Source organism: Nicotiana tabacum, chromosome 24 (genome assembly GCF_000715075.1).
Source record: "Nicotiana tabacum cultivar K326 chromosome 24, ASM71507v2, whole genome shotgun sequence".
Taxonomy (NCBI): domain Eukaryota; kingdom Viridiplantae; phylum Streptophyta; class Magnoliopsida; order Solanales; family Solanaceae; genus Nicotiana; species Nicotiana tabacum.
Window position 1 is genome coordinate 102,851,001 of NC_134103.1, and position 25,521 is coordinate 102,876,521.

A 25,521-nucleotide genomic window follows, 5' to 3' on the forward strand; every position below is an offset into this window, starting at 1 on the left:
GTGAAATTTTAGTCAAGTTATACTTTTGAATCACTCGATTTGACCTTATAATGAAGGAGATATGTATGTTTTAATATTTGCAAATAGTGCAGATTTTTAAATACGAATTCAGTGGCAATTTCGTAATTAATCTGAAAAATCTCGCAACCCATTATTTTTAGTAAAATGACCATAAATTCCTCATACGATGCCCAAATTCGACGATTCTTTTTGCTATGGCTCCATAATTACGATACGGATCTAATGCTTCAATAAAAATAGAAATTGGAGTTCATTTTATTAATGTGGTATCATTTATGCAGGAAGAAACGACGTCGAAACATAAGAAAAACGAGCATAACGCAGCCCAAATCTATCTGAAACTCACCCGAGCTCATCGGGACCCCGTACGAACATACTAACAAGTCCCATAACATAACACAGACCAACTCAAGGCCTCAAATCATGCATAACAATATTTAAACGACGAAACGCGCCTCAAATCAAACTAAATAAATTTTCGAACTTTCGACTTCCAAAAACTCGCGCCGAAACTATCAAATCAACTCGGAATTAACTCAAATTTTGCACACACGTCACAAATGACACTACGAACCTATTTTAACTTCCGGAATTCCATTCCGACCCCGATACCTAATTTTTCACTGCCGACCAAAATCGCCAAATTTCTAACTTTCGCCAATTCAAGCCTAATTCTACCACGGACCTCCAAATTACATTCCGGATACACTCCTAAGTCTAAAATCACCCAATGAAGCTAACCGAATCATAAAAATCCTAATCCGAATTCGTTTACTCATAGGTCAACTTTTGGTTGACTTTTCTAACTTAGCTTTCTAACTAAGACTAAGTGTCTCATTTCACTCCGAAACTACTCCGAACCCAAACCTACCAACTCGATATAACTCAACACAGATGAACAACACATAAATAAGTAGAAATAGGGAAAACGGGGCTACAACTCTCGGAACGACAGGCCGTGTCGTTACAAAACTGGCCCTTTAGGCTCTTGAATTAGGCCGATACGGCCATAGCAAAAAGAATGGCTTTCTCTCCCTTTTTGCCTTGAAACGTTTATTGTTTAATCATATAAATTCTGTTGTGCCTTAGCACGAAATAAAGGATTTGCTCGAGAGTTCGAACGATTTCATACCTATTAGGATTTTCAAGGGTCGATATTATCGAGACCCTTTGTTTCGTAATGCCTTAGCATAAAATAAAAAAATTATTCGTGAGTTCGAATGACTTTGTACCCATTAGGGTTTTCGAGGGTCGATATTATCGAGACCCTTAGAAATTTAGCCGAGGGTAGCCTTTTTAACCGGTTTGTGAAAATATTAGAAGGCCTGTTTAATAACGGAAATCGGACGTCTCCAAACCGTGTTAATTTGGTCGTAGCCTTTAACTTAGAATTCGCCTTTTGGGCTTATTCCCCTGTTATACTTCAAACTTGGTCGAAGTATAAGTCCCCGAGTGGGGTGGCCGTGGCCTATAAAATCGATGATTGCCTTTTTAAGGTCTTACGATTTCGAGGTTTAGTAATTCGATCCTGTCAATTTTTTGGATGGCAATCCCCAAGTATCAGGTAAATTGTTTGAACTTCAGTTGTGCTCAGCCCTTAAGCCAGTTTCCACAATAGATCATAAATATGAAATTATAAAGTATAAATTTTTCTAAAGCATGGAACATCACGTAAGGAAAAATACTTCTTTCAATAGATTATACATGCGTACATGTTTTGCCATTAGGGTTCGAGTAATCTACATGGACACGGTTCATTTGACCGTTTGGTCCTCTACAAAATTTACCTATCGAGACCCTGTCGACACGAAGTATTTTTCTTGTAACTATCCGAAGGTGATGCACCCCAGTATTCGAGGTTGATTGTAAAGGAGCCTCAGATACTGTCGAATTGCTCTAAGTTATCACGAACAATGGTTGCCTCGTTAAAAACTTCATCGGAAAAACCCATTTGGGACAAAAACCGGTCTAAGGGAAAAAGAGTGCAACGCGTGCTTTCAGGTTTAAGGACTCCGCGTTTGAAGAATCCTTTGATGTATTCGATTAAACACCTGCAAATGGTTAGTATAAAATATAAATGAAAATGGAGAAGATCGTACCTTAGCAGTAATATCATTTGAGGAGTGATACGTTCCAATTGTTTGGTAATTGTTCGTCATTCACCATGCCAAGTTTGTAGGATCCTTTTCCGATGATATCGAGGCCCTAGTATGGTCCTTCCCAGTTCTGGCCAAGTTTTCCTTTGTTTGGGTCTCGAGTATTGAGAGTGACCTTCCTCAGAACCAAGTCCCCGATTTTGAAGTGTTGAAGATTGGCTCTTCGATTGTAGTACCTTTCGATCCGCTGTTTCTGTGCGGCCATTCAAACAAGGGCGGCTCCCCGTTTTTCATCTATCAATTTAAGGCTTGTATTCATAGCCTCGTGATTTGACTTTTCCGTTGCATATCGAAACCTGACTATGGGTTCCCTGACTTTAACCGGGATCAGAGCTTCAACGCCATATACTAAAGAAAATAGTGTTGCCCCCGTACTGGATTTTGACATTGTTCGATACGCCCAAAGGATTTCGGGTAATATTTATATCTATTTTCCTTTAACGTCGTTCAATCTTTTCTTTAGATTTTGAATGATGGTTTTGTTTGTCTATTCGGCATGTTCGTTCCCACTAGGATGATACAACGTCGACAGGATCCTCTTTATTTTGTGATCTTCGAGAAATTTTGTTACTTTGCTGCCGACGAATTGCTTTCCATTTTCGCATACGATCTCGGCAGGCATCCCGAATCGGCATATAATGTGATCCCAAATGAAGTCTATGACTTATTTCTCTCTAATTTCTCTAAAGCATGTGCTTCAACCCACTTAGAGAAATAGTCAGTCATAAACAAAATAAATTTAGCTTTACCTGGGGCCGATAGTAGAGGGCCAACGATATCCATTCCTCACTTCATGAATGGCCATGGGGATAAGACTGAGTGGAGTTGTTCGGGCTAGTTAATCATCAGCGCATACCTTTGACATTTGTCGCACTTTCGAACAAACTCTTTTGTATCCTTTTCCATATTGGCCCAATAGTATCATGCTCTGATGACTTTGTGAACCAATGATTCGGCACTGAAATGATTTCCGCAAGTGCCCTCGTGGATTTCTCGTAGGACGTAGTCGATATCTCCTGGTCCTAAACATATCGCCAATGGTCCATCGAACATCCTTCTATAGAGTGTTCCATCTTCGGCCAATATGAATCGTGCGGCCTTCATACGTAGAGTCCTCAATTTTTTAGGATCCGATGGAAGCTTCCCGTTCTTTAGGTACTCGATATATTTGTTCCTCCAATCCCAGGTCAGACTTGTGGAGTTGATTTCGGTGTGGCCTTCTTTGATTACTAACCTTGAAAGTTGTACGACAGTCCCCGAGTTAATCAGTCGTCTTCGACTGATGACCCCAAATTTGTAAGGGCATCAACCTCGTTGTTTTGTTCTCGAGGTACATGCTGTAAGGTCCATTCTTTAAACCGATGTAGAGTCACCTGTAATTTGTCCAAGTACCTCTGCATTAGATCTTCTCAAACCTCGAAAGTTCTATTGACTTGGTTTACCACGAGTAGGGAGTCACATTTGGCTTCGATGACTTCTGCTCCCAAACCTTTAGCTAGCTCAAGACCTGCAATCATGGCCTCATACTCGGCCTCATTGTTAGTTAACTTGGAAGTTTTGATAGCTTGTCTAATTGTATTACCCGTGGGCGGCTTCAAAACGATGCCTAACCCAGACCCCTTCACGTTCGAAGTACCGTCTGTGAAGAGGGCCCACACCCCCGATGATGTACCTGATTTTAATAAAGTTCCTTTTCAACCTCGGGTACGAGGGAGTGCGTAAAGTTGGCCACGAAGTCCACTAAGATATGAGACTTGATGGTTGTTCGGGGTCGATACTCGATATCGTACCCACTAATCTCGACGGCCCATTGGGCCAATCGGCCTAAAAGTTTGGGTTTGTGCAAAATATTGTGAAGGGGATAAGTAGTTACCACACAGATCAGGTGACACTGAAAATATGATTTTAATTTCCTAGAGGCGCTTATTAGGGCAAGCGCTAATATTTCTAAGTGTGGGTACCGGGTCTCGGCCTCACCTAGAGTTCGACTAACATAGTAAATAGGAAATTGCGTACCTTGCTCTTCTCGAACTAGGACTCCACTTACCGCGATTTTCGAGACTGCTAAGTACAAGTAGAGTTGCTCGTCTGCTTTCAGAGTATGAAGCAGTAGTGGGCTCAAGAGGTACCGCTTTAATTCTTACAATGCTTCTTGGCATTCCGGGGTCCATGCAAAATTGTTCTTCTTTTTGAGCAGCAAGAAGAACCTGTGACTTCTATCTGAAAACCTTGAGATGAATTGGCCTAGGGCGGCTATGCGCACTGTTAATCTTTGTACGGCCTTAACATTATCCACGGCGGTGATATCTTCGATCGCCTTGATCTTATCGGAGTTGATTTCCATACCCCGATTTGATACCATAAAACCGAGGAACTTGCCCGAGCCGACCCCGAATGCACATTTCTCCGGGTTGAGTTTCATATTGTATTTCCTTAGTACATCGAAGGTCTCCTGCAAATGTGTCAAATGGTCCTCTGCTCGCAGGGACTTAACTAACATATCGTCAATATAAACTTTCATTGACTTACCTATTTGTTCTTCGAACATTCGATTTACTAAGCGTTGATAAGTGGCACCAGCATTTTTTAGTACAAACGGCATTATATTATAACAATAGGTGCCGTACTTAGTGATAAACGAAGTCTTTTCCTGATCCTCCGGGTTCATTTGTATTTGATTGTACCCGGAGTAGGCATCGAGAAAACTAAGGATCTCGTGGCCGGCAGTGGCATCGATCATGCGATTGATATTCGGTAGAGGAAAAGAGTCTTTAGGACATGCTTTGTTTAAATCTTTATAGTCTAAGCACATTCTAAGTTTAATTCCCTTTTTAGGGACTACGACTACGTTTGCTAACCATTCGGGATATTTTACCTCCCGAATGGATCCTATTTTAAGAAGTTTGGTTACCTCGTCCTTGATGAATGCATATTTTACCTCGGACTGGGGTCTTCTCTTTTGTTTTACCGGGCGAAACTTCGGGTTCAAGCTCAGTCGATGTGTAGCGATTTCCGGCGGGATCCCTGTCATATCTAAATGGGACCAAGCAAAACAATCCATATTATCGATATGGGTAGATGCTCGATCGGGTATACCTTTCGATCGGGTAGATGCTCGATCAGTACGACTTGCTCCAGCTCCTCGACCGTCGATTTGGTGGCGTCGGAATCCTCGAGGATTATGAAGGATCGAGGGATCCAATAGTCATCGTCCTCGTCCGTTCCCTGCTTCTCCGATTGAGTCGAGGCTGGGTAGCTGTGGTTTCTATTTAGCTTCCTGTTTTCTTTTGGACTCCGATCCTTTTATTGACGAAATTGCTGATACCGGTATTACTTCATCGACCGCGAACATCTCTTTGGCAGCATGTTGTTCCCCATACACCATTTTTACTCCATCCGATTTTGGGAACATCAGTATTTGGTGAAGGGTTGAGGGGACCGCCCTCATGTTGTAAATCCAGGGTCTTCCGAGTAGTGCATTGTATCTCATATCGCCTTCGATCACATGAAACTTTATTTATTGAATAATTCCGGCTATATTTACTCGTAGGATGATTTCACCTTTAGTTATTTCGCTTGCCATGTTAAAGCCATTGAGAATCCGAGCTGCGGGTACGATCTGATCTTGTAGGCCGAGCTGCTCTACGAGCCTCGATCGAATAATATTGGCCGAACTTCCTGGATTAATAAAAACACGTTTAACTTGAATTCTATTCATAAGGATAGAGATTACCAAAGCATCACTGTGGGGTTGTGAAATCCCTTCTATTTCCTCATTATTGAATGATAAAGTGCCTTCTGGCACATAGTCTCGAGTTCGTTTTTCTCTGGTGATTGATACTTTAGTGCGTTTGAACATGGCCCCTTGTGGAATATCGACCCCACCAACGATCATGTGAATCACATGCTGTGGTTCTTCCTGCTCATTCTTCTTGTTTGCGTCTCTATCTCTGAAATGGTTTTTATCTCGGTCGCTCAAGAATTCTCGAAGGTGACCCTCGTTGAATAGACGGGCCACCTCCTCCCTTAGTTGTCTGCAGTTTTCGATTTTATGACCATGTGTACCATGGTATTTGCATGTTTGATTGGGGTTCCTTTGGGATGGATTGGTTTGTAGGGGTATGGGCCATTTAATAACTTTGATTCTTCCAATGGCTGACACAATACCTGATGCGTCGATGCTGAAGTTGTATTTTGACAATCGTGGTGCTTCTATGGGATTGGCATGTTTATCGAAGCCACTTTTGTTCATGAGCCCTCGAGAGCTCTTTCTTCGATCGTTCCTTCAATCATTTCGGATGGGATTGCGTCCTGGGCTGTTGTTTCTACGATTTGTGTTGTATGGTAGATACATATCTCTGCTCGACCGGGGTTCTTTGTCGATATCCCTTTGAGTTCTGCCGACGGGCTTGTTTGGATAAGTGGGATCGGAAGGGGTCCCCAATTGATCATCCTCGACCCTGATCTTCGACTGGTACCGATTATGTACATCGGCCCAGGTTACCGCTGGATATTCAATTAAATTCTGCTTTAGCTGTCGTGATGCCACCGAACTTCGTTCGTTCAAACCTTGAGTAAAGGCCTGAACAGCCCAATCATCTATGACCGGTGGTAGTTCCATGCGTTCCATCTGAAACCGAGATACGAATTCCCTCAACATTTCGTTGTCTTTTTTTCTCAATTTGAAAAGGTCCGATTTTCTAGTCGCAACCTTTATTGCTCCGGCATGTGCCTTAACGAAGGAGTCTGTAAGCATGGCGAAGGAATCGATGGAATTAGGATGGAATTAGGCGGCAAATTATGGTACCATATCATTGCTCCTTTCGACAAGTTTTCTCCAAATTTCTTTAGTAGAACAAATTCAATCTCATCGTCTTCTAAGTCATTTCCCTTTATTGCGCATGTATAAGAAGTGACATGCTCGTTAGGGTCAGTGGTCCTGTTGTACTTAGGAATTTCTGGCATTCAGAATTTCTTCGGAATGGGTTTCGGTGCCGCACTCGGAGGGAAAGGCTTCTGTACAAATTTCTTTGAATCAATACCTTTTAGAATCGGCGGCGCTCCCGATATTTGGTCAACCTGGGAGTTGTATGTCTCTACTTTCTTGTCATTTGCCTCGATTTTCTTTTCTCCCGATTCAATCCGTTTAGTGAGCTCCTCGAACATTTTCATAATGGCGGGGTCAGTTCCCGATTTGTTGGCATTCGACCTTTCCGGCACAGGCTCGGTCCTTTGAACGACTTCTAGTTCAATCCTACTCGATGCTCGGTGTTGATTTTGTAGTTATGCTATAGCGGCCTATTGAGCCTGTAACATTTCGAATATCAATTGGAGGCTAACTCCACCATCTTCTCCGTCCTGCGTATCTCGACCACCTGATCGAACTTCCTTGTGTATACTACCTTCAGGCTCAACGCCCATATTTGCATTTAGGGAGACATGTGAACTGACATCGACGGGATTTGCAATTGGTGCTCCCTCGAGGTCGGCCTGAGGCACCTCGATTCCTGGGGCGGCTATGTTGTCGTTTTCCCCGTGAAATCCAAGGCTGTCGTCACCATGTGTAGGTGCTGCTTGTGAGTTTGACATGTTTATCCTAAAAACAAAGATTCTTACGAGAACAAGTGTAAAGCAGCGTGTGTTATTGAAATTAGTATTAAGCAATCACTATTATCCTTAGCCCCACGGTGGGCGCCAAACTGTTTACCCTTAAAATTGGATAACAATTAAACTTAAAATATGATTCCAAGGACACGTGATTTCACCTAATACCAATTGATAAATGTGAGGATGAGTAATAGAAATTAACAATAAAGTAAAGCAAACCAGTGTTAGAATGAAAGTCAGCCCTCGAGTTTGGACACCCTCGAACTGGTTGATGCAAGAACTATGAAAGTATAACAAGCTGAATAACAATGGTGAGAACAATAAAGAGAATTATATTGCTTTTTATGTCTGTCAATCGTGACCTACAAATGATTAGAACCCCCCTTTATATAGTAGAAGAGTTCCACTTATGGTACAATTTTTTAATTACAGAAAGAAACCCTATGATTAGCTAATTAACTGTTTCTGATTTGATCCGTTCCAAGATTTACGTCATGATCCTCGACCAGTCACCGAGATTTACTCCATGATCCTCGGTCAGCCGCGGATATCTTTCCTTTCTGTTATTATGCTATCTTCGATCTTGCTCAATGTCTGTCTCATTTGGCTTCGATCGCTACTAGCCTCGATCTCGACAGGTACCTCGGTTCTGAGCTCAGTATCTTATCCTCGTGATATGGCCTATTCCGTTACGAGACCGTTCTTCGATGCAAACTCCCGGTCTCGGTCAAACAGTAAAATCGGGTGGGCCTGGTTTTAACGGTATACAAATGGTTAAATGAATTTTAGAAGAAAAAAAAGTAGCAAATTGATAACCTCTTTTATTCCATTGCAAATAAATAATCCACTACGCGTAAAGATTGTCGAAAACATCCCTCCATCCTTAATTAAAAGTTCAAAGTTGAATCTAAAAATGAAATTGTTTTTTGTAGAAAGTATTTTATTTTCAAAGTAGGACTTTCCAGTGTTTAGTCGGACCAAAGAAATGGAAAAAAAAAAATTAAGGAAAAAAGATTATTATCCAGTAAACATCAATTTGCATAGTGTGGGGCCACCCACTAAAAGAGGATAAGAAAACATCTTCAAGAATTGGTCCCAATTCCCTAATATACTCTGCCCAGTACTTGAAGGAAACAAAACAAACTGCATACGTGAAGGCAAAGAGAGACAAAACCTCTTGCTTTACTTCAAGCAATAAACAAACTCAAACTCTCTCTCCCATTTTCAACTATATATATACACACACAATAATTGCTTGTATACACAAAATATAAGTGTCATTATTTATAACAAGACTTGCAGCAGTGAGCTCACTCTATAACTAACCTCATCATCTCTTCTGTATAATCTTTTACTACGTCAGAGCAGCAAAACCCACAAGTTTATTTGCTGGGCCAGCTCATTTCCAGGTGAAAAAACAGAGTGATCTTGATATATTAATGAATTCCTCATATTTGGTCTTTCTTGTTTCTTGCTATTAGTAATTGAACTTTTGAGATTTTCCAATTCTGTTTCCTCTTTTGATCACTGTATTCTATTCATTTCTGGAATAACTTCGGCAATTCTTGTTCAATTAAGGGAAATGGAGGAGAGTGAAGGAAATTAATTGTGCTCCCTTGTTTGCTTTGAGTGCAAATTAAAAGTTGGGCTTTTTCTCTTCCTATAAACTTAGGGGCCGTCTAATTTGTCAACAAGTTATACACCGATGGATTATAATATAGGGATAGTAGTACAGTTAATAATAATTGCCATAGTATATGCATTGTTATAGGGTGATGATTAATCTTATAATATCTGGATATATATTGAATAATCCATAAATAAATAAAAAGGCAGCCCGGTACACTAAGCTCCCGCTATGCGCGGGGTCGGGAAGAGCCGGACCACAAGGGTCTATTGTACGCAGCCTTAACTTGCATTTCTGCAAGAGGCTGTTTCCACGACTTGAACCTGTGACCTCCTGGTCACATGACAACAACTTTACCAGTTACGCCAAGTCTCCCCTTCCAATCTGGATATATATTGTATAATCCATACATTTGTTTAAAAATAAAAAACAATAAAAAAATAGAATTTATAATTATCAAATTTTAGTATATAAAAACAAGGAACGCAGCCTTATCTTGCATTCCTAGAATAGACAATATTCCATGACTTGTACTTGTGACCAGAGGCCGACCCAGGAGTTGAAGGTCGCAGATGCACTTTTGGAATCAAGCAAAATTTGTTTTGTATATAGGGTGTCCACTACTAATATATCACTATATTCTAAAGACATATACATGAAATTTTTGCCGTATTTTATGGGTGCCGATGACTCCTCTCTGTATAGCATGGGTGCGCCTCTATTTGTGACCTCCTGATCATATGGTGGCGACTTTTTCCCTTGCATCAAAGCAATAGCTTCCAATCTTAAGCTCAATAATTTAGTGTAGCACAATAAGTTTGGCTTTTGAGCCATTATATCTAGCATCTCCTTATGAATTCAACTTAATGAGTTTCATTTGTATTATGGATTTGGTCATTTTGTCATTCTTCAGTCCTTCTGTCATTTTAATCTGACAAAGCTTATCCAGTAACTTGGATACTTTGGGAACTAATGTGTGAGCCAATAGACATAATATTTGCACTACAACATTTTCTCCTTTTTATGGCTTATCTTTTATGTATTGAATTGTATTCCTTGATTGCTGTTACTATCGTGCTAGTATAAGCAGAAAAATCCGACAAACCTGACTCTTATTGTTATTAATTCAGACAATAATCTTTTCGGTTCTGTCTTATGCTGACATTAGGTTGTTGTAAAAGGAAGCAACTTGATAACTTTATACTTCCATTAATGATCAAAATCTAACTGAATTTGCACCTTTCTCAGAGCTTAAATAGGCTGCAGGCCTACAGCAGCAACAGCGAATAGACTGAGAAGGAGATGGAGTCAAGGCATTCCCTTTATCACGTACTGCTTTTAATTTTGTGCGGTCTGTCTGCCCTGTGTCAATGTTCGGCTACTGGGGTTGAAGCGAACCAGACAGCAGTATTGTTTGTGAATGCATCTGAAGCATCAGCAAGGAAAATACCTGATACTCTTTTTGGTATATTCTTTGAGGTGAGTTTAGTCAGTTGGGTTCTCAATTTGTATTGCAAATGAGAAGTGTATACCTTCTAATTTTTAGTATGTAACTCATTTCTTGTATTAGGTGTTTGTTTGCCATATTCTTTTTCATGCAATCGTTTCTTCTACCGGACAACTATTTCTAATGTATATGATACTCAGAATCATAACATCCTGCTTCTTGAAAATACATCTAGAATACGTTTTAATTAATTCATTCCGGCAAGCCAAAATCCCCATTCTCAATTCTTGAAAAAATTTCCTGTTTGATCAGTTTTTGAACTAAAGAAAAAAGTAGGAATGTCAATTGATTTCCTGTTTCAACATTTTCCAAATATCTGGAAGAGAATAATACATGCCTTCTTTATGTGGGCATAAAGGGAAAACTTTTCCTCAATAAATTGGACTGAATTTTCCTTGAAATTAGATGATGTCAATTGATTTTAGTTTATAACACCCGGAACGTTGTATTTCAGGAGATCAATCATGCTGGAGCTGGTGGATTGTGGGCTGAGCTTGTCAGCAACAGAGGTCAGCTTGACTTTATTGTTGCCTTAGCAAAGGAAAATTCTCTAAAAAGAAAAATAATACATGCTTCACTTCGTAGTGATTAAGTAGTAATTGGATTTTTTTGACCTTAAAAAGAAGGAAAACAAAGGACAAACAGGAATCATACGGAAAGGATGAAGTATTTACGTTTATGTTGCTCGAGCAGAAAATTAGAGACAATCATTACATGATTTTGTGCTGAATTTTCTCTTGGATCGCCATTATTTCTTTTCCCTTTCGAAATATTTCTTCTTAGGTGACTGTTAACCTGGAGTGCTTTATTCTTAGTGTGCCACTATAGTACAAGACGTTGCTTTTTGAATTTTGACTGATAAGAAGACTTTGGTCAAAATACTAATAAGGCACTAAATGTGAAATTTCTAGTTCTATTCATGCAATAAGAGTTTTACCTCCTATATATTCTTGACATTTATTTTATAAGTGTTAAATTTCTTGAAATCACTTTCAGGTTTTGAAGCTGGAGGCCCAAATGTACCTTCGAATATTGATCCTTGGTCTATCATCGGGGATGAGTCCTCAGTGATTGTCTCGACAGATCGTTCATCATGCTTTGATCGGAATAAAATTGCACTTCGAATGCAGGTGCTCTGTGACCATAGAGGCACCAATATCTGCCCAGATGGAGGAGTTGGTATCTACAACCCTGGATTTTGGGGCATGGTATGTTTATCATGCTTGACTGAAATGTTGTTCACGCGTTCCCCTTTCTTCCTCTCTCAAGGATTCACTGTGACAATGTCCAATTTTGTGCAATAGTATAAGCACATTGGATAGTCACATCCCAAGCTCATGTCACATATTGTCCGCTTTAGTCCAAGAAATCTCACGGATTTGTACCTTATTGTACTATGCCGCATCGAGCCTAAAAAAGCGCCTACCATGTGAATTTGTACTCTATTCTATATAACACTTCATTTTCCTTTTTCTTTTTGATGTGGAATTTGCCTAAGGTATTATATGCACTCTTTCTTCAGAAGAAGCCTGCCAATCCTTCTTTTTGACCTGTCCTCCGTTATGGGCGTCACATACACCCCCATAGGGACTTAGTGAAGAAGAGTTTTGCCCCACCATTGTATTGCGGGAGTTCGGTGTCGATACCATATTGTCACGGCCCAAGCCCATGGTAAGTATTATCCACTTTGTCCCATCAAACCTTACAGATTTGTTCTTTGTTGCACTATGCCACATGAAGACCAAAAGCACATGTACCATGTGAACATGTGCTATATAAGATAGAATTTATGTTTACATGCTATGCACGCGTTTGGGCTCGATATGGCGTAATCCAATAATGGACAAATTCGTGAGGCTTGTTGGGCCAAAGCAGACAATACGTACTATGGGCTTTGGTAGTAACATGGATTTCCTTCAATGGTATCATCAATTCTTCGCTTAGATTTCAATCAGAATTTTGTTATAAACTAAGATGCCGATCTAGGTGGTGCTTTCTTTAAGTATTCTTTGGTGCATGTTCTGTATTTATTGTCCTCATTTTATGCTTTCTTTCAGAATATTGAGCAGGGAAAGAGTTATAAACTAGTGCTTTATGTTCGTTCGCAAGAATCAATCAATGTATCTGTCGCTTTAACTGGTTCAAATGGATTGCAAAAGTTGGCTACTTCCAACATAGTGTAAGTATATGTCTAGCTAGTTTTATTTCCAGTGTTTTTACAAAGTTTGCTTCTTGCACACAATTCATTCAACATGTTCTTGCAGAACTGCCGATGTTTCAAGTTGGACAAAAGTGGAAATTCTGTTAGAAGCAAAAGGATCAGATCCCAATTCAAGACTCGAATTGAGATCAACTACAAAAGGTGTTATATGGTTTGATCAAGTGTCATTGATGCCTATGGACACATATAAGGTATGTAACTTAGAACTTTCTTGTAGGCATTCAGAGAAGGCTCAAATTTAATCAAGGAGACTGGCTTTAATGCAGCTGGCTGAGTTAATGACATATTTCTGAACCAAAAAACTCCTAAAGTGGATTGTTTATATCAATCAGTAAACTAACCTTTATCCAAATAAATTGGGGTCGCCTATAAATGAATCCTCTCTCAATACTTCAGAGGATATTATTAGGTTTTACATTTGGGAAAAATTAAAACTTCTTGACCATGTAGGCATTGTTAACTAATAATGTGTAAAATTGTCAATGAAGATAAATTCACAAATTATTGCAACTAGTTTCGATTCCTTTTCTTTCTTATTTTTCATTTTTGTAGGACATTAGTTGTATTTGCATGATAAATGTGGTTTGTGGCAATTTTCTTGGCACAGGGCCATGGCTTCAGGAAAGATCTTTTTGGAATGCTTAAAGATTTGAAACCAGCATTCATTAGATTTCCAGGTATTCTCCAATACATTTCAGCTTCTTCCATGAGGATCATGTAACTGTACCAACTGATGGACTGTGAATTACAGTTATTAGTATTTTGTACCTGCTACTTATTTATAACTTTTTTCACATGAGCCCTTCTTGACGAGGAAGTAAAATATCAGTTGAGAGGAATTATTCATGAGTAAATTGGACACAGAAAGTATAGTTAAAAAAAATGTTATGCAAGGAAGAACTTCGAAAGCCACAGGAGGCCAGCTACTTCTTAAAGATAAAAAAGAAGTCCATGTACAACTGTCTTAAGTATTCCTATAATTTTTTTCTCACAGGAGTTTCAGTAATATCGTTTTTTTCATTTCTTTAGACTCCTCTCAAACAGAGACTGAGTGGTGTACTTCTATTAAAGGAAAAGTTATCTTGTAAAGATTGAATTTGGGTGAATTGATAGATGAGTAAAGGTGTAGTGTAATAAGGGATTTAGTCATTTAGTATAGGTGAATTGATAGATGAGTAAAGGTTTAATCATTTAGTATAGGTGAATATCCTCCCTAGACACTTGATGAAAGAATTAAGAGGAGTTGAGGAGTATTCTACCTAGAAATTAATGGAGCAGAGGCTTCTAAATATTTGATGATTCCAACGGCATGTCTCATGAAAATACTTACAATTTCTGGTTTTTGAATTCCACGTATGATTCTTTTGGTATACTTCATGAAATCACCTGAAAAATTCTGTAACAGATCAATTCTGCTAAGTGAGATATGTACATCTTTAATTCTAAGACTGATATTTAGAATTTCCAAGTCTGATCTGATTAATGTCATTATCTGGATCACTATTTTTTCTTTTTTGTTTTTTTTAATAAATATTCTGACTTATTTCGCATCAAAACTGGAGTTACAACATAGTATTCTACTGATGATTCAAAGCAGCTGCGACCCTGCATATATCATCTGCGTTATGACATTTAGCAAGTTTCCAGAAAGATATTTGCTAACAGGATATTTCCAATTATTAAGTGTCAATTTCCCTCAAGTCTTAATAGTAACTTTCTCTTAAACACTTAGATCAAAGAACTATCAGTCTATCACCGTTGAGTAATATGGGAGATGAACTGTTACATGTGGGATTAGTATCAGAAACTGTTCAAAGTTTATTACATTTTCTTACTTCCAAATCTGTGACCAATTAATGCAAGTATTTCCCATCAGACTTCGACTTCTGATTTCTCAACATATAGTAACATGTTTCCTTCCCTAGGGGTTAGCTTGAAGGAACTTAACTTGAAATTTACTAGAAACTCGGACTTTCTTTTTTTCTTTTCTTTTCTTGTTTTGCTTTACTTCTTTGAAGCAATCAAATTTCTCTTTTTCAACTAGCTTATATGGAGTTTGCTAGGAAAAGGGAATAGGACAAATATAGTAAAAAGTTTCATCAATTAGAGGACTTACTTTTCCAAGATTGTGTTGTGTGTTCTTTACAGGCTCCCTTTTCATTTTACCTCTGTGAAGGCCCCCTATCAGTCTGCGTATCTTCTATATGAGCTTCTTAATGATCACGATTATCCAATGTTGATAAATCTTTCATGTTATAGGTGGATGTTTTGTTGAAGGTGACTATTTAAGAAATGCATTTAGGTGGAAAGAAACCATTGGACAATGGGAAGAGAGGCCGGGGCACTTTGGTGATGTTTGGAATTACTGGACTGATGATGGGCTTGGCCATTTTGAGTTCCTGCAGGTAATATTCTATGTTCTATGGCCATTTTGGCTGGTCATGCATGCTAACCACACACACACACACCAAAATAAAAACAGCACGCATGCAGACACTTGATGCAAACATTTGTGTGCTTCTGAATGTGAATAACTCCAGTCCTTTTCTGCAGCTTGCCGAGGACTTAGGTGCACGGCCAGTGTGGGTTTTCAACAACGGTAGCCCCCCCACTCCTGCAAATGCACTATTCTTTGTCTATTAGTTAATTTCGTTTGTTTACTTGATTTAATTCTTCTTCCTTTTATGCTTCTAAATTTTTCAGGAGTCAGCCACCATGATGAAGTTGACACTTCCGCTATTTTACCTTTTGTGCAAGTAGGTTTCTTGAATGTTTAGCTCATCAAAATATGATCTGAGATTTAATAGAATAAATATACTGTAGATTTTATCTAGTGTTGTAAACCTTTCTCTTGTTTGTCAGCTGTGAATTCCTAGCGATTAAAAACTCACATCACTAAAAGCTACATTTTAATGGCTATAATACTTGCGGGTTGAAACTTTTCTTGGCTTGTGCATTAATAAGTTTATTGTGTTACATATTCAAGTCACCAAAATAATTAATCTTTTGAAATCAACTTACAGAGTAGACATCATTTTTTATTGTTGCCTAAATTGGTTAAGAAAGTAAAATTAGCAGTGGAAACACACTCTTGCTTCCCGCTTTGTAGCAACAATTCGTCTTCATTCAGTCCGTGCTACATTACATTTATACGAATATATTTTGTGTCTATCCAGGAAATCTTAGATGGTCTTGAGTTTGCAAGAGGTGATCCTACCTCAACATGGGGTTCTGTGCGAGCCAAAATGGGACATCCGGAGCCCTTTGATTTGAAATATGTGGCGATTGGAAATGAGGATTGTGGAAAGTCAAAATACCGTGGTAGGCATACTTATCGTATTTGGGAGATCATATTTGTCCGTTGTTTCACAGGGAGCTTATTAATAGAGCATAAAGGATTCATATTTTGCATAACTTCTAGCACATATTTTTTACAATTTTCTGCATAGGTCAACGCAGCGCGCCTATCTTAGAGAAAAAGATTCTCGTGTGTGATTTCTGTTCCTTGTGATACAGGAAATTACCTCAAGTTCTATTCATCCATCAAAGATGCATACCCAGATATTAGGATAATCTCAAACTGTGATGGTTCTTCCAGTCCACTGGATCACCCAGCTGATTTATATGATTTTCATGTAAGATCTTGACGCTTTTCTGACTCTTTCAATGTATCTGAAGCTTTAACTTTGATTTCTTTGTCTTTGCGCGAGCTTTAACTTTGTGATGTTTCTATTGTTAGATTTATAGCAGCGCAAGTTCTGTATTTTCTAATGCTCGCCATTTTGATAGTACACGTCGCAGTGGACCAAAGGTCGGTAAAGCTTCCTTTTTGATGATGAATGAGTTAAATTACTAAGTGGTGCTTATGTATACATATATTTCTACAGGCTTTTATAAGTGAGTATGCTGTGACTGGAAATGATGCTGGTAAAGGTAGTCTTTTAGCAGCATTGGCTGAAGCTGGATTCCTCATTGGGGTAGAAAAGAACAGGTACCTGTGTAATATATGTCTAATTTTCTTTTTAAATTTTTGAAACGCTTCCCATGTGTATCTAGAGTCGGTGGCTGCGTCACTGCTTCTTTTGAGGGGAAAAAGCTGGTACAGCAAATTCGTAGTTCCTCAGGGGCGGGGGGTTTATTTCTCAGTCTTCTGTTTTCTTTTCTTTTACTTTTTCCTCGTTATAGAAAACTTATGAGGGGCAGACCACATTCAGAAAAAAAATTCAGGGACAGCTTCCACCCGCTAATAGCTAAAGCTATTGCTATGTAGACCTTAGATCATCCAATTAATGAGTTTATTTAATCCTACAACGATAAAGTGATATGATTTTTACTTTGACGAATTACTTATAGAAAGGGTGATATGTGATTTTACTTAATGAAGTCCACGTTGATTAACGCCCTTCTCTTTTTCATATGCAAATAACTGATCTTTCCTTTAGCTTTTACTTGAAAATGTTTTAATCTATGCCGGTCCATCATACAGTATACTATGTGGTACCTTTATTAACTGTATGCCGGATGACTTTGATCTTAGAGATCAGGCATCGACTATGCTAATCACCTTAAACTAATCGATATTCCATCTTTTTTTCTTTTCTATGTTCTCTTTGTTTGATGTTACTTGAAATTTTCCCATGTGCAGCGAAGCAATTGAAATGGCAAGTTATGCACCCCTATTTGTTAATGACAATGACAGGAGGTATATCTGATTGCTTCTCCTCTTATTTCTCTTTTCTTTTTTGTTTTTCCTTAAAGATTCTCTTAATGTATTCTATCGGACAAATTGTTCTTTCATGTAGGTGGAATCCAGACGCAATTGTGTTCACCTCTTCACAAATGTATGGAACCCCTAGTTATTGGATGCAGCATTTCTTCAAAGAGTCAAATGGCGCAACTCTTCTGAGTTCATCACTGCAAGCTAATCCTTCAAATTCACTTATAGCATCTGCCATCACTTGGCGAAATTCAGTTGATAACAACGAGTATTTGAGAATAAAGGTGTGGATATTTTCTTGTTTTGGTTCATCGCTCTTGGAGGGTTAAGGTCGGCTAGTTTCTTATGGTTATCGTTAGCACTTCAAGACTTTTGAATGGTCTACATTCACCCTTAACAAGTAGAAATTTCTATACTAAGTAGATGTGATGAGTAAATGATAGTTCAGGTTCAAAAGGGAAATTAGCTGACAACATAATTTTATTTCCGAAATCCTAAGATGCACCATCATTCTGACTATTTTGCATTTATACAGTACCATTCTCCATCTTTAATTAGTTCATTACTCATATGTTAAGATATTTTCCCCAGGTCGTGAACTTCGGGACCATCACCGTTACTCTTAAAATCTCTATCAGCGGATTGGATCAGAACTCTTTAGAGTCATCTGGAGCTATAAAAACTACATTAACATCCACCAATGTGATGGATGAAAATTCCTTCAAAGAACCTAATAAGGTACAAACATCCTTTCGTTTAATTCTTTTATATCCTAAAAAGGTTCGTGGTATTTCACGGAATATATTATTTTCTGGATCTGCTAGCAAGATTTGTTGGTTTGACATAAGCTGTTTCACAGTTAGCAGCTAAACTTTGTCTCGTCAACAGTTCAATATCTACTGAAATGTTGTAATTTAGCGATATCTAAGTTACAATTTAGGGTAATTAAGAGAACTTTCACCTCTTTTAGTGTCTGAAGAGCATGCTAAAACAACAACAACAAACCCAGTATATTCCCACAGGTGGGGTCGGGGGAGGGTAGTGTGTACGCAGACGTTACCTCTACCTAGTGAAGGTAGAGAGGCTGTTTCCAATATACCCTCGGCTCAGAGAAGAGAATGCTAAAACAATTATTTAAATTTGTTACCTTCGTTAGGTGGTTGCTTTTCTTAAAATTTTTGGTTTTTCTATTTATGCAGGTATCGCCTGTTAAAGCGATGCTTGAAAAAGTTAGCGAGAGCATGGATGTTGTACTGTCTCCACGTTCCCTCACTTCATTTGACTTGTTAAGAAAATCAATCAGCAGTAGTGTTGATACTGATTCTGTTCTTAAATCTTCATACTAAGATTATGAATGTGTGGTTATAAATCTATAATATGAATTTCATATTCATGCAGTTAGTTCTTTATATGTCCTATTTCTTTTGCTGTTCTCTGGCACTTTTGGTTCTTTGCTGAACTTCCTAGAGACATCTACTTTGTGAAACAATTTCATTAGAAAATTAATCAAACCCCATCGTTTCCTCTTTCTTCACTCTGAAAAAAAGAAAGAAGCATACAGTGCTGCCGTTCTGGAAAATGAGCAAAATTGTTCATTCACAAAACATGGTTTCCAATTGGACATGTCAAAATTGTGATATTACGTGCGGTGGCGGAGTTAGGATTTTCATTAAGGGAAATCAAAATATAAAGAAATAAACTCACCAAGAAGTCAAAGAGTGTCATTATATAGTATATATACATATTTTAAAAAAATTACCGAGTTAAACAGTGTAATTTTCCGACGAAGGGGTGTCGGTTGACACCTCTTGGGTGCATGTGGCTCCACCACTGATTACGTGCTAAATATTTTTCTTAGCTCTTCTAAGCCAAGACCATAAAAGCATACATAAATTGTTCATTCACAAACTCGCTATAAAAGTCAAGGATAATTTATGTTTTTCAAATGGAATTATAACATGTCATTTTTTTCGTTAGATATCTAATATTCGAAATTCACTGACCAGACTAAATTGATTCACAAGTGTAGGCTCACTAAAGAGCCTTCCTAACTCCTAACATGTCAATGTTAATTGTGGATGAACAAAGTAACAAAAAGTCCAAGCACTTTAGTATTATGTATAACTGAATTATATTTTTCAATTGTCTTAAAGGATTGAAGAAGCCCTGTGAGAATAACTTCTGATATTATATGCTCCAATATTGTATGTGGAAGGAACATTTTACAGAAATATAACGTAAGGTTATGTACAATAAATTTAATATAGTCCGGCTTTTCTTGGACCTCATGTATAGTGAGAGTATTGTGCATCGTGTTGCTTTTTATAAGTATCGAAGAACTAATATATTATTACTAATTTATATCTCAAGGACATATACCAAAATAAATATCACATGTTATAAAATTTAAAGGAAAACTTTTCCTATTATCTAAGAGTATATAAGCTTTTTATTAGATGATACCTTTTTACATTCTAAGTCGTCAAATTTTTAATAAATATTTAATCACATAATGTAAAAACTCTAAATAGTAGATACAAATACTAATGTCAACTGTCAAGTAGTATAAGATTTGAACAATGATCATGAAAAATGACACCTGAACAACATTTACCTTTTCCATCATAAAGAAGATCTACTTAAAATCCCAACCTAAAAAATCAACTCTTAAACTTGAAATTAGATAGTGGAATTAAAAAGCTGGAACTAAAGAAAACAACATTATGTTTAACGTATGAGTAACAAATATAAGCAGAAAATATTACCTTCACAAGACCAATTAACGTATGAGTAACAAATACTATCATGTTACCGAATTCGAGAATTATCATGTAATTGCTAGGGTACTTTCTACACAACCTAGTAATTATACAATATCGTAATTACGATGACCTTTTTGTTTGTCATTATGTAATTACAAGTGTATTGTTTGGTTGTACAAGTGTAATTTCACAGTTAGATTAAATTTTAAATATAAAGTTAATTATCAAAATTAAAATTTAAGATTTAACAAATATATGATCTTAAATGATATTAGATTTGACATTTAAGATACATATTGTTTCTTGAGAATATATTAATTACTAATCATATTTTGTAACTAATATTGTAAAAATAATTGACATATATTTTTCAAATTAATAATATTTTACTTTATTTAATAATAAAAACTAAAAGTACATAATTTATAGACATCATGGTTGATAAAAATATTAATATTTATAAATATAATGCCATAACATTACCCAAATATTTTATGAAAATAAATCTATCAATTGTAACTGAAAAATGAATGACATGCAATATGAATTAATAAGTCAATACTACTAAAGCAAATAAAATGGAATCGAAAAATATAACATAAATTTAAAATATAAGAAAATTAACATAATACTCTTATGTAAAATTACATCATAACATAAAATAAGTTTCAATATAAGTTAAGTAAATATAATTCCAAAAAAAGGAAAACATAAGTCTATAACCTCAATCAACAATGAAATTCTACTTTAATGACATCACTCAATATATGCCACGTTTATTAGTGACTCATTGTTTCTAATATTAGGAAGTGTAGTTTCAAATATAGAATAATAGTACAATTATGCTAAATGAAGAAACTAAAGAAAAAATAAAAAAAATATGAGCAACTACATGCAACCACAAAAAATAAAGGTTGGAAAATGAGAATATTATTTAAATATTAAAAAGTAATCTATCATTTTAACATAGTTAAGTTTGCATATAACCTTATCCAATAATAAAGTTCAACTTTAAAGACATCACTCATTATAAGTCAAGTTTGTAGATGACTTATTCTTTCTAAGATTACGAGGTATAATTTTTTAGAAAAATTAGAATGATAACATAGCTAAGTGTAATTTAAAAAATAAAGAAAAATAATTAACAAAAAAATAAAATACAAGAAATTATGTAGAAACACGTGAAGTAAATGTTGGGAAATGAGAAATAAGAAAATAAAGGATAAATAATGTAACAAGAATAACATTTGAAAAAAAAAGAATTTTAAAAGTTAAATAAAAAATAAATTAAAAAGAAAAGAAAAGCGATTCAAAAAACTTGTAATTACACTAAGTAATTACCAGCAATTCTCGGTCCCCCCTTGAGAATTGGAGAGTGTAATCACAAGTAACACAAACATGTCAAAACTGTATAATGACACTGCAGGCATATAAATTTTATTAAAATTAAATTCATAAAAGAATTTGGATTATATTTTAAAATTCAAGATATATTGGTCCAAATAAATATTATGGGCTAATATAATTGAATTAATTATATAAGTCCAAGATATACAGATTAAATAAATAAGTCTTAATCCAGGGGGCTAGCCCATTTAGTTGGGCTAAAGTGATGAGCCCACTTTATTAAGCCCATCATCTTCCTAGAGGCCTAGTTTGGTATCACATATCAAATGACGTGGCACGCCAAGTCAAGCAGAAGAGCCAATGGGATCATGCACGTGTCAAAATGACAAGGCATGCCAAGTCAAATTAAAAGGCCAATGAAACTGCGCCACATGTGCGAGTGACATGTTGTGGCCAATCAAATGCGGTCTTGTCACACTTTAATTTGATTGGTCGGAAAGAGTTTGTTATTATCATAACTCTTCCCTCTTACAACTATAAATAGGATCTTCATAACCCAGAAAAAACACCAGGAGTTATAACAAGAAGCAAGAAAGAGCTCATGGATCAAACACTGCAAATTCCTCCACAGGTTTCAAGTTCAAGCAATCAAGTTCAAGTTAAAGCAATCAAGTTCAAGCTCAAGAACGAAGAACAAATCAAGTTCAAGCAATCAAGCTCAAGAACAAGATCATCGTTCGTGGCAACAACTACATATTCAAGATCAAGCTCGAAGGCCCTTGAATTTATTTACTATTGGAAAGAAGAATCAGAGGATTCATAGAGATTGTACCCTCATATTATTTGAAATCAAATATTACGATTGTTGCGATATTTTTCAGTCTCAATTATTTTCGTGACACAAATTTATTGTCTACAAATTCTAGCATACCCAGTGGGACAATCTCTACCTCTCATCTCAAATTTTCAAATCACCAAAGTTCAAGAACATTGAAATGCCTTCAAAGAAAATCAACTCCAGTTCAACTTCCACTAAGGCTGCTAATTCCAGGTTCTATGCTGATGTGGAAAGCATCCTCGATGTTACCTTTGAAAGATTTGGACCAGTTACGAGGAGCAAAGCAAGTTCGTTAGGACAACAAGCACCCCAAGTTCCATCCGCATCAACCCCTGTTTTCGGACCTTCATCCTCAAAAGGAGCAAGATCTTCCACAAACGTACCCGAAGGAAGAAGCGATGTTGCTGAAAAGATCAAGAAAACTCTTGCTCTGCTTGACCTCTCCGGATCCAAGAACTCGGCTGTGAAGGAAGATGATGATGCTTCAAGTGATGGATCCTCCCCACTTACACCGTGTAACGTGAGCCATTCGAGAATCAATCAGTGTGACAATCCATGCTACTCACCATCATCTACAACAATCATGCAAGCTATGGTGACAAACACTTCATCTGTGGAAGAGCAGTTGGCGAACTTGACGGAAGCAATTGCTGGCTTGACCATGTGCATGCAAAATCAAGATGCTAGAATTGACAAGCTAACAGACATGGTAGGAATCTTGATGGAAAAAGAATCCACCCATGCACCTGGCAAGCTCCCAGAAGTTCCAGAGATTGATTCTCCCCTGGTACGAGTAGCATCCGCTAAGGCTATCCATGTCTCATCTGAAGGGATGATTCCCATCGATCAACTGAAGGAGTTTATTGAAGGAACTATTAAGAATAAATATGAATTTGCTGCCAAGTCCTCCCTTACATACGCAAAGCCGTACACTGCAAGGATCGATATGTTGAAGATGCCTGCTGGCTATCAACCTCCAAAGTTTCAACAGTTTGATGGTAAAGGCAATCCAAAGCAACATGTGGTGCACTTCGTTGAGACATGCAACAACGCTGGGACTTATGGAGATTACCTTGTCAAACAGTTTGTCCGCTCGCTAAAAGGAAATGCTTTTGATTGGTATACAGACCTCGAGGCAGGATCTATTGATAGCTGGGATCAACTAGAGCAAAAGTTCCTCAATCGCTTTTATAGCACAAGGCGCACTGTGAGCATGGTGGAACTCACAAATACTCGTCAACGGAAGGGTGAATTAGTTATCGACTTTATCAATCGTTGGAGGAACGCAAGCCTCAACTGTAAAGACAGGCTTAGTGAAGCTTCTGGCATAGAGATGTACATCCAAGGCATGCATTGGGGATTGCGCTACATCTTGCAAGGTATCAAGCCTAGCACATTTGAAGAACTTGCAACTCATGCCCATGACATGAAATTGAGCATGACCTCTGCTGGAAATGAAAGGCTGCCCATCTATGAACCTCGCAAAGGAAACGACAAGCAAGAACTTAGGAAGTGGGGCAAGTTCGTACCCAAGTCTGAAAGCAAAGAAGCTATGAATGTCAACACATCACCTGTAAAGTTCACAATGAAAGTGAGCAAGAAGTAGAGTATGAAATCCACTTCTTTTCAAGATAAGCCAAGTGGAAAGTTGACTCTAAAAGAAATGCAAGAGAAAGAGTACCCATTTCTAGATTCTGATGTGCCAACTATTTTTGAAGAACTCCTCGAGTTAAATCTCATTGAGCTTTCGGAGATGAAGCGACCAAATGAAGCTGGAAAAACAAATGACCCGAATTACTGCAAATACCATTGACTTGTGAGCCACCCTCTGGAGAAGTGCTTTGTCTTCAATGACAAAGTTATGGACTTGGCTCGCGAAAAGAAGATCGTGCTTGAAGATGAGAAAGCAAGCGCAAACCAAGTCTCTATCACCTTTGGCTCATTCAATCCGGATGAATTATATGGTTTTAAAGAAAGTAAAAATGAAGGATTACTGGAGAACGACAAAGCTGAAGTCAATCAATCTGATGATGATGAAGGTTGGACGTTGGTGACTCGTCGTAGGCACCACAAAAGGAGCCCACGAAAAGAATCAATAGAACAACCAAAAAGGAAAATAATGGTGAAAAGACCCAGGAGATGGAATCCAGTTAAGCATTTGAAGAAAGAAAAAGTGGAGGTGCACCATCCTCAAAAGCCACGACATCCAGTGACCTTGGAGGATTTCTTGCCATGTTGGTTTCGCATGAAGATTTCCCGTGATAGTATTGAGGCCTCTTGTTGCAATGCTGATAAAGGGGAAGAAAAGAGTGATGACCTACCGTTGGCACCATCTCCAGAAAAGCTCATCGAGTCTATCCATCAAGAAGTTAACACGTGCGAGGAAAAAGTTACGTTCACAAATGACAACCTTCTACTAGGTGACACTCTTCATAACCGACTGTTGTACCTGGTTGGCTATATGCGTGATGAAAGGGTAAATCGAATTTTGGTTAATAGAGGATCCTCAGTGAACATCTTGCCAATTCACACTGTGAAAGAACTTGGTATTCCCATGAACGAACTCTCGGAAAGTCGTGTGATGATCCACGGATTCAACCAAGGGGGGAAAAGAGCTACAGGTGCGATCAGGTTGGAATCACCATTGAAGATATGCAATTAAGTGCATGGCTGCATGTGATCGATGTAAAGACTTCATACAACATCTTGCTCGGAAGG

General features: G+C 37.6%; 1 protein-coding gene across 1 annotated transcript; it reads left to right on the forward strand.

The window, feature by feature from the left end:
- Positions 1-8,910: 8,910 nt before the first annotated feature.
- LOC107809578 (alpha-L-arabinofuranosidase 1) lies at positions 8,911-19,265 on the forward strand. The gene is made up of 18 exons (XM_016634236.2): positions 8,911-9,193; positions 10,660-10,890; positions 11,373-11,427; positions 11,915-12,126; positions 12,976-13,097; positions 13,183-13,330; positions 13,747-13,816; positions 15,399-15,544; positions 15,693-15,738; positions 15,843-15,895; positions 16,316-16,460; positions 16,656-16,774; positions 16,879-16,950; positions 17,027-17,130; positions 17,785-17,841; positions 17,942-18,140; positions 18,448-18,594; positions 19,056-19,265. Exons 2-18 carry the CDS (start codon positions 10,714-10,716, stop codon positions 19,200-19,202), a joined length of 2,019 nt encoding a protein of 672 aa, XP_016489722.1. The 5' UTR covers positions 8,911-9,193; positions 10,660-10,713; the 3' UTR covers positions 19,203-19,265.
- The last annotated feature ends 6,256 nt before the right edge of the window (positions 19,266-25,521 follow it).

Bases quoted from the DNA above. Each gene is read 5' to 3' on its own strand.
- LOC107809578 (XM_016634236.2), top strand. From the start codon at position 10,714: ATGGAGTCAAGGCATTCCCTTTATCACGTACTGCTTTTAATTTTGTGC. The intron at 13,331-13,746 runs GTATGTAACTTA...TTCTTGGCACAG, and splicing joins TGCCTATGGACACATATAAG to GGCCATGGCTTCAGGAAAGA. The intron at 16,775-16,878 runs GTAAGATCTTGA...TTCTATTGTTAG, and splicing joins CTGATTTATATGATTTTCAT to ATTTATAGCAGCGCAAGTTC.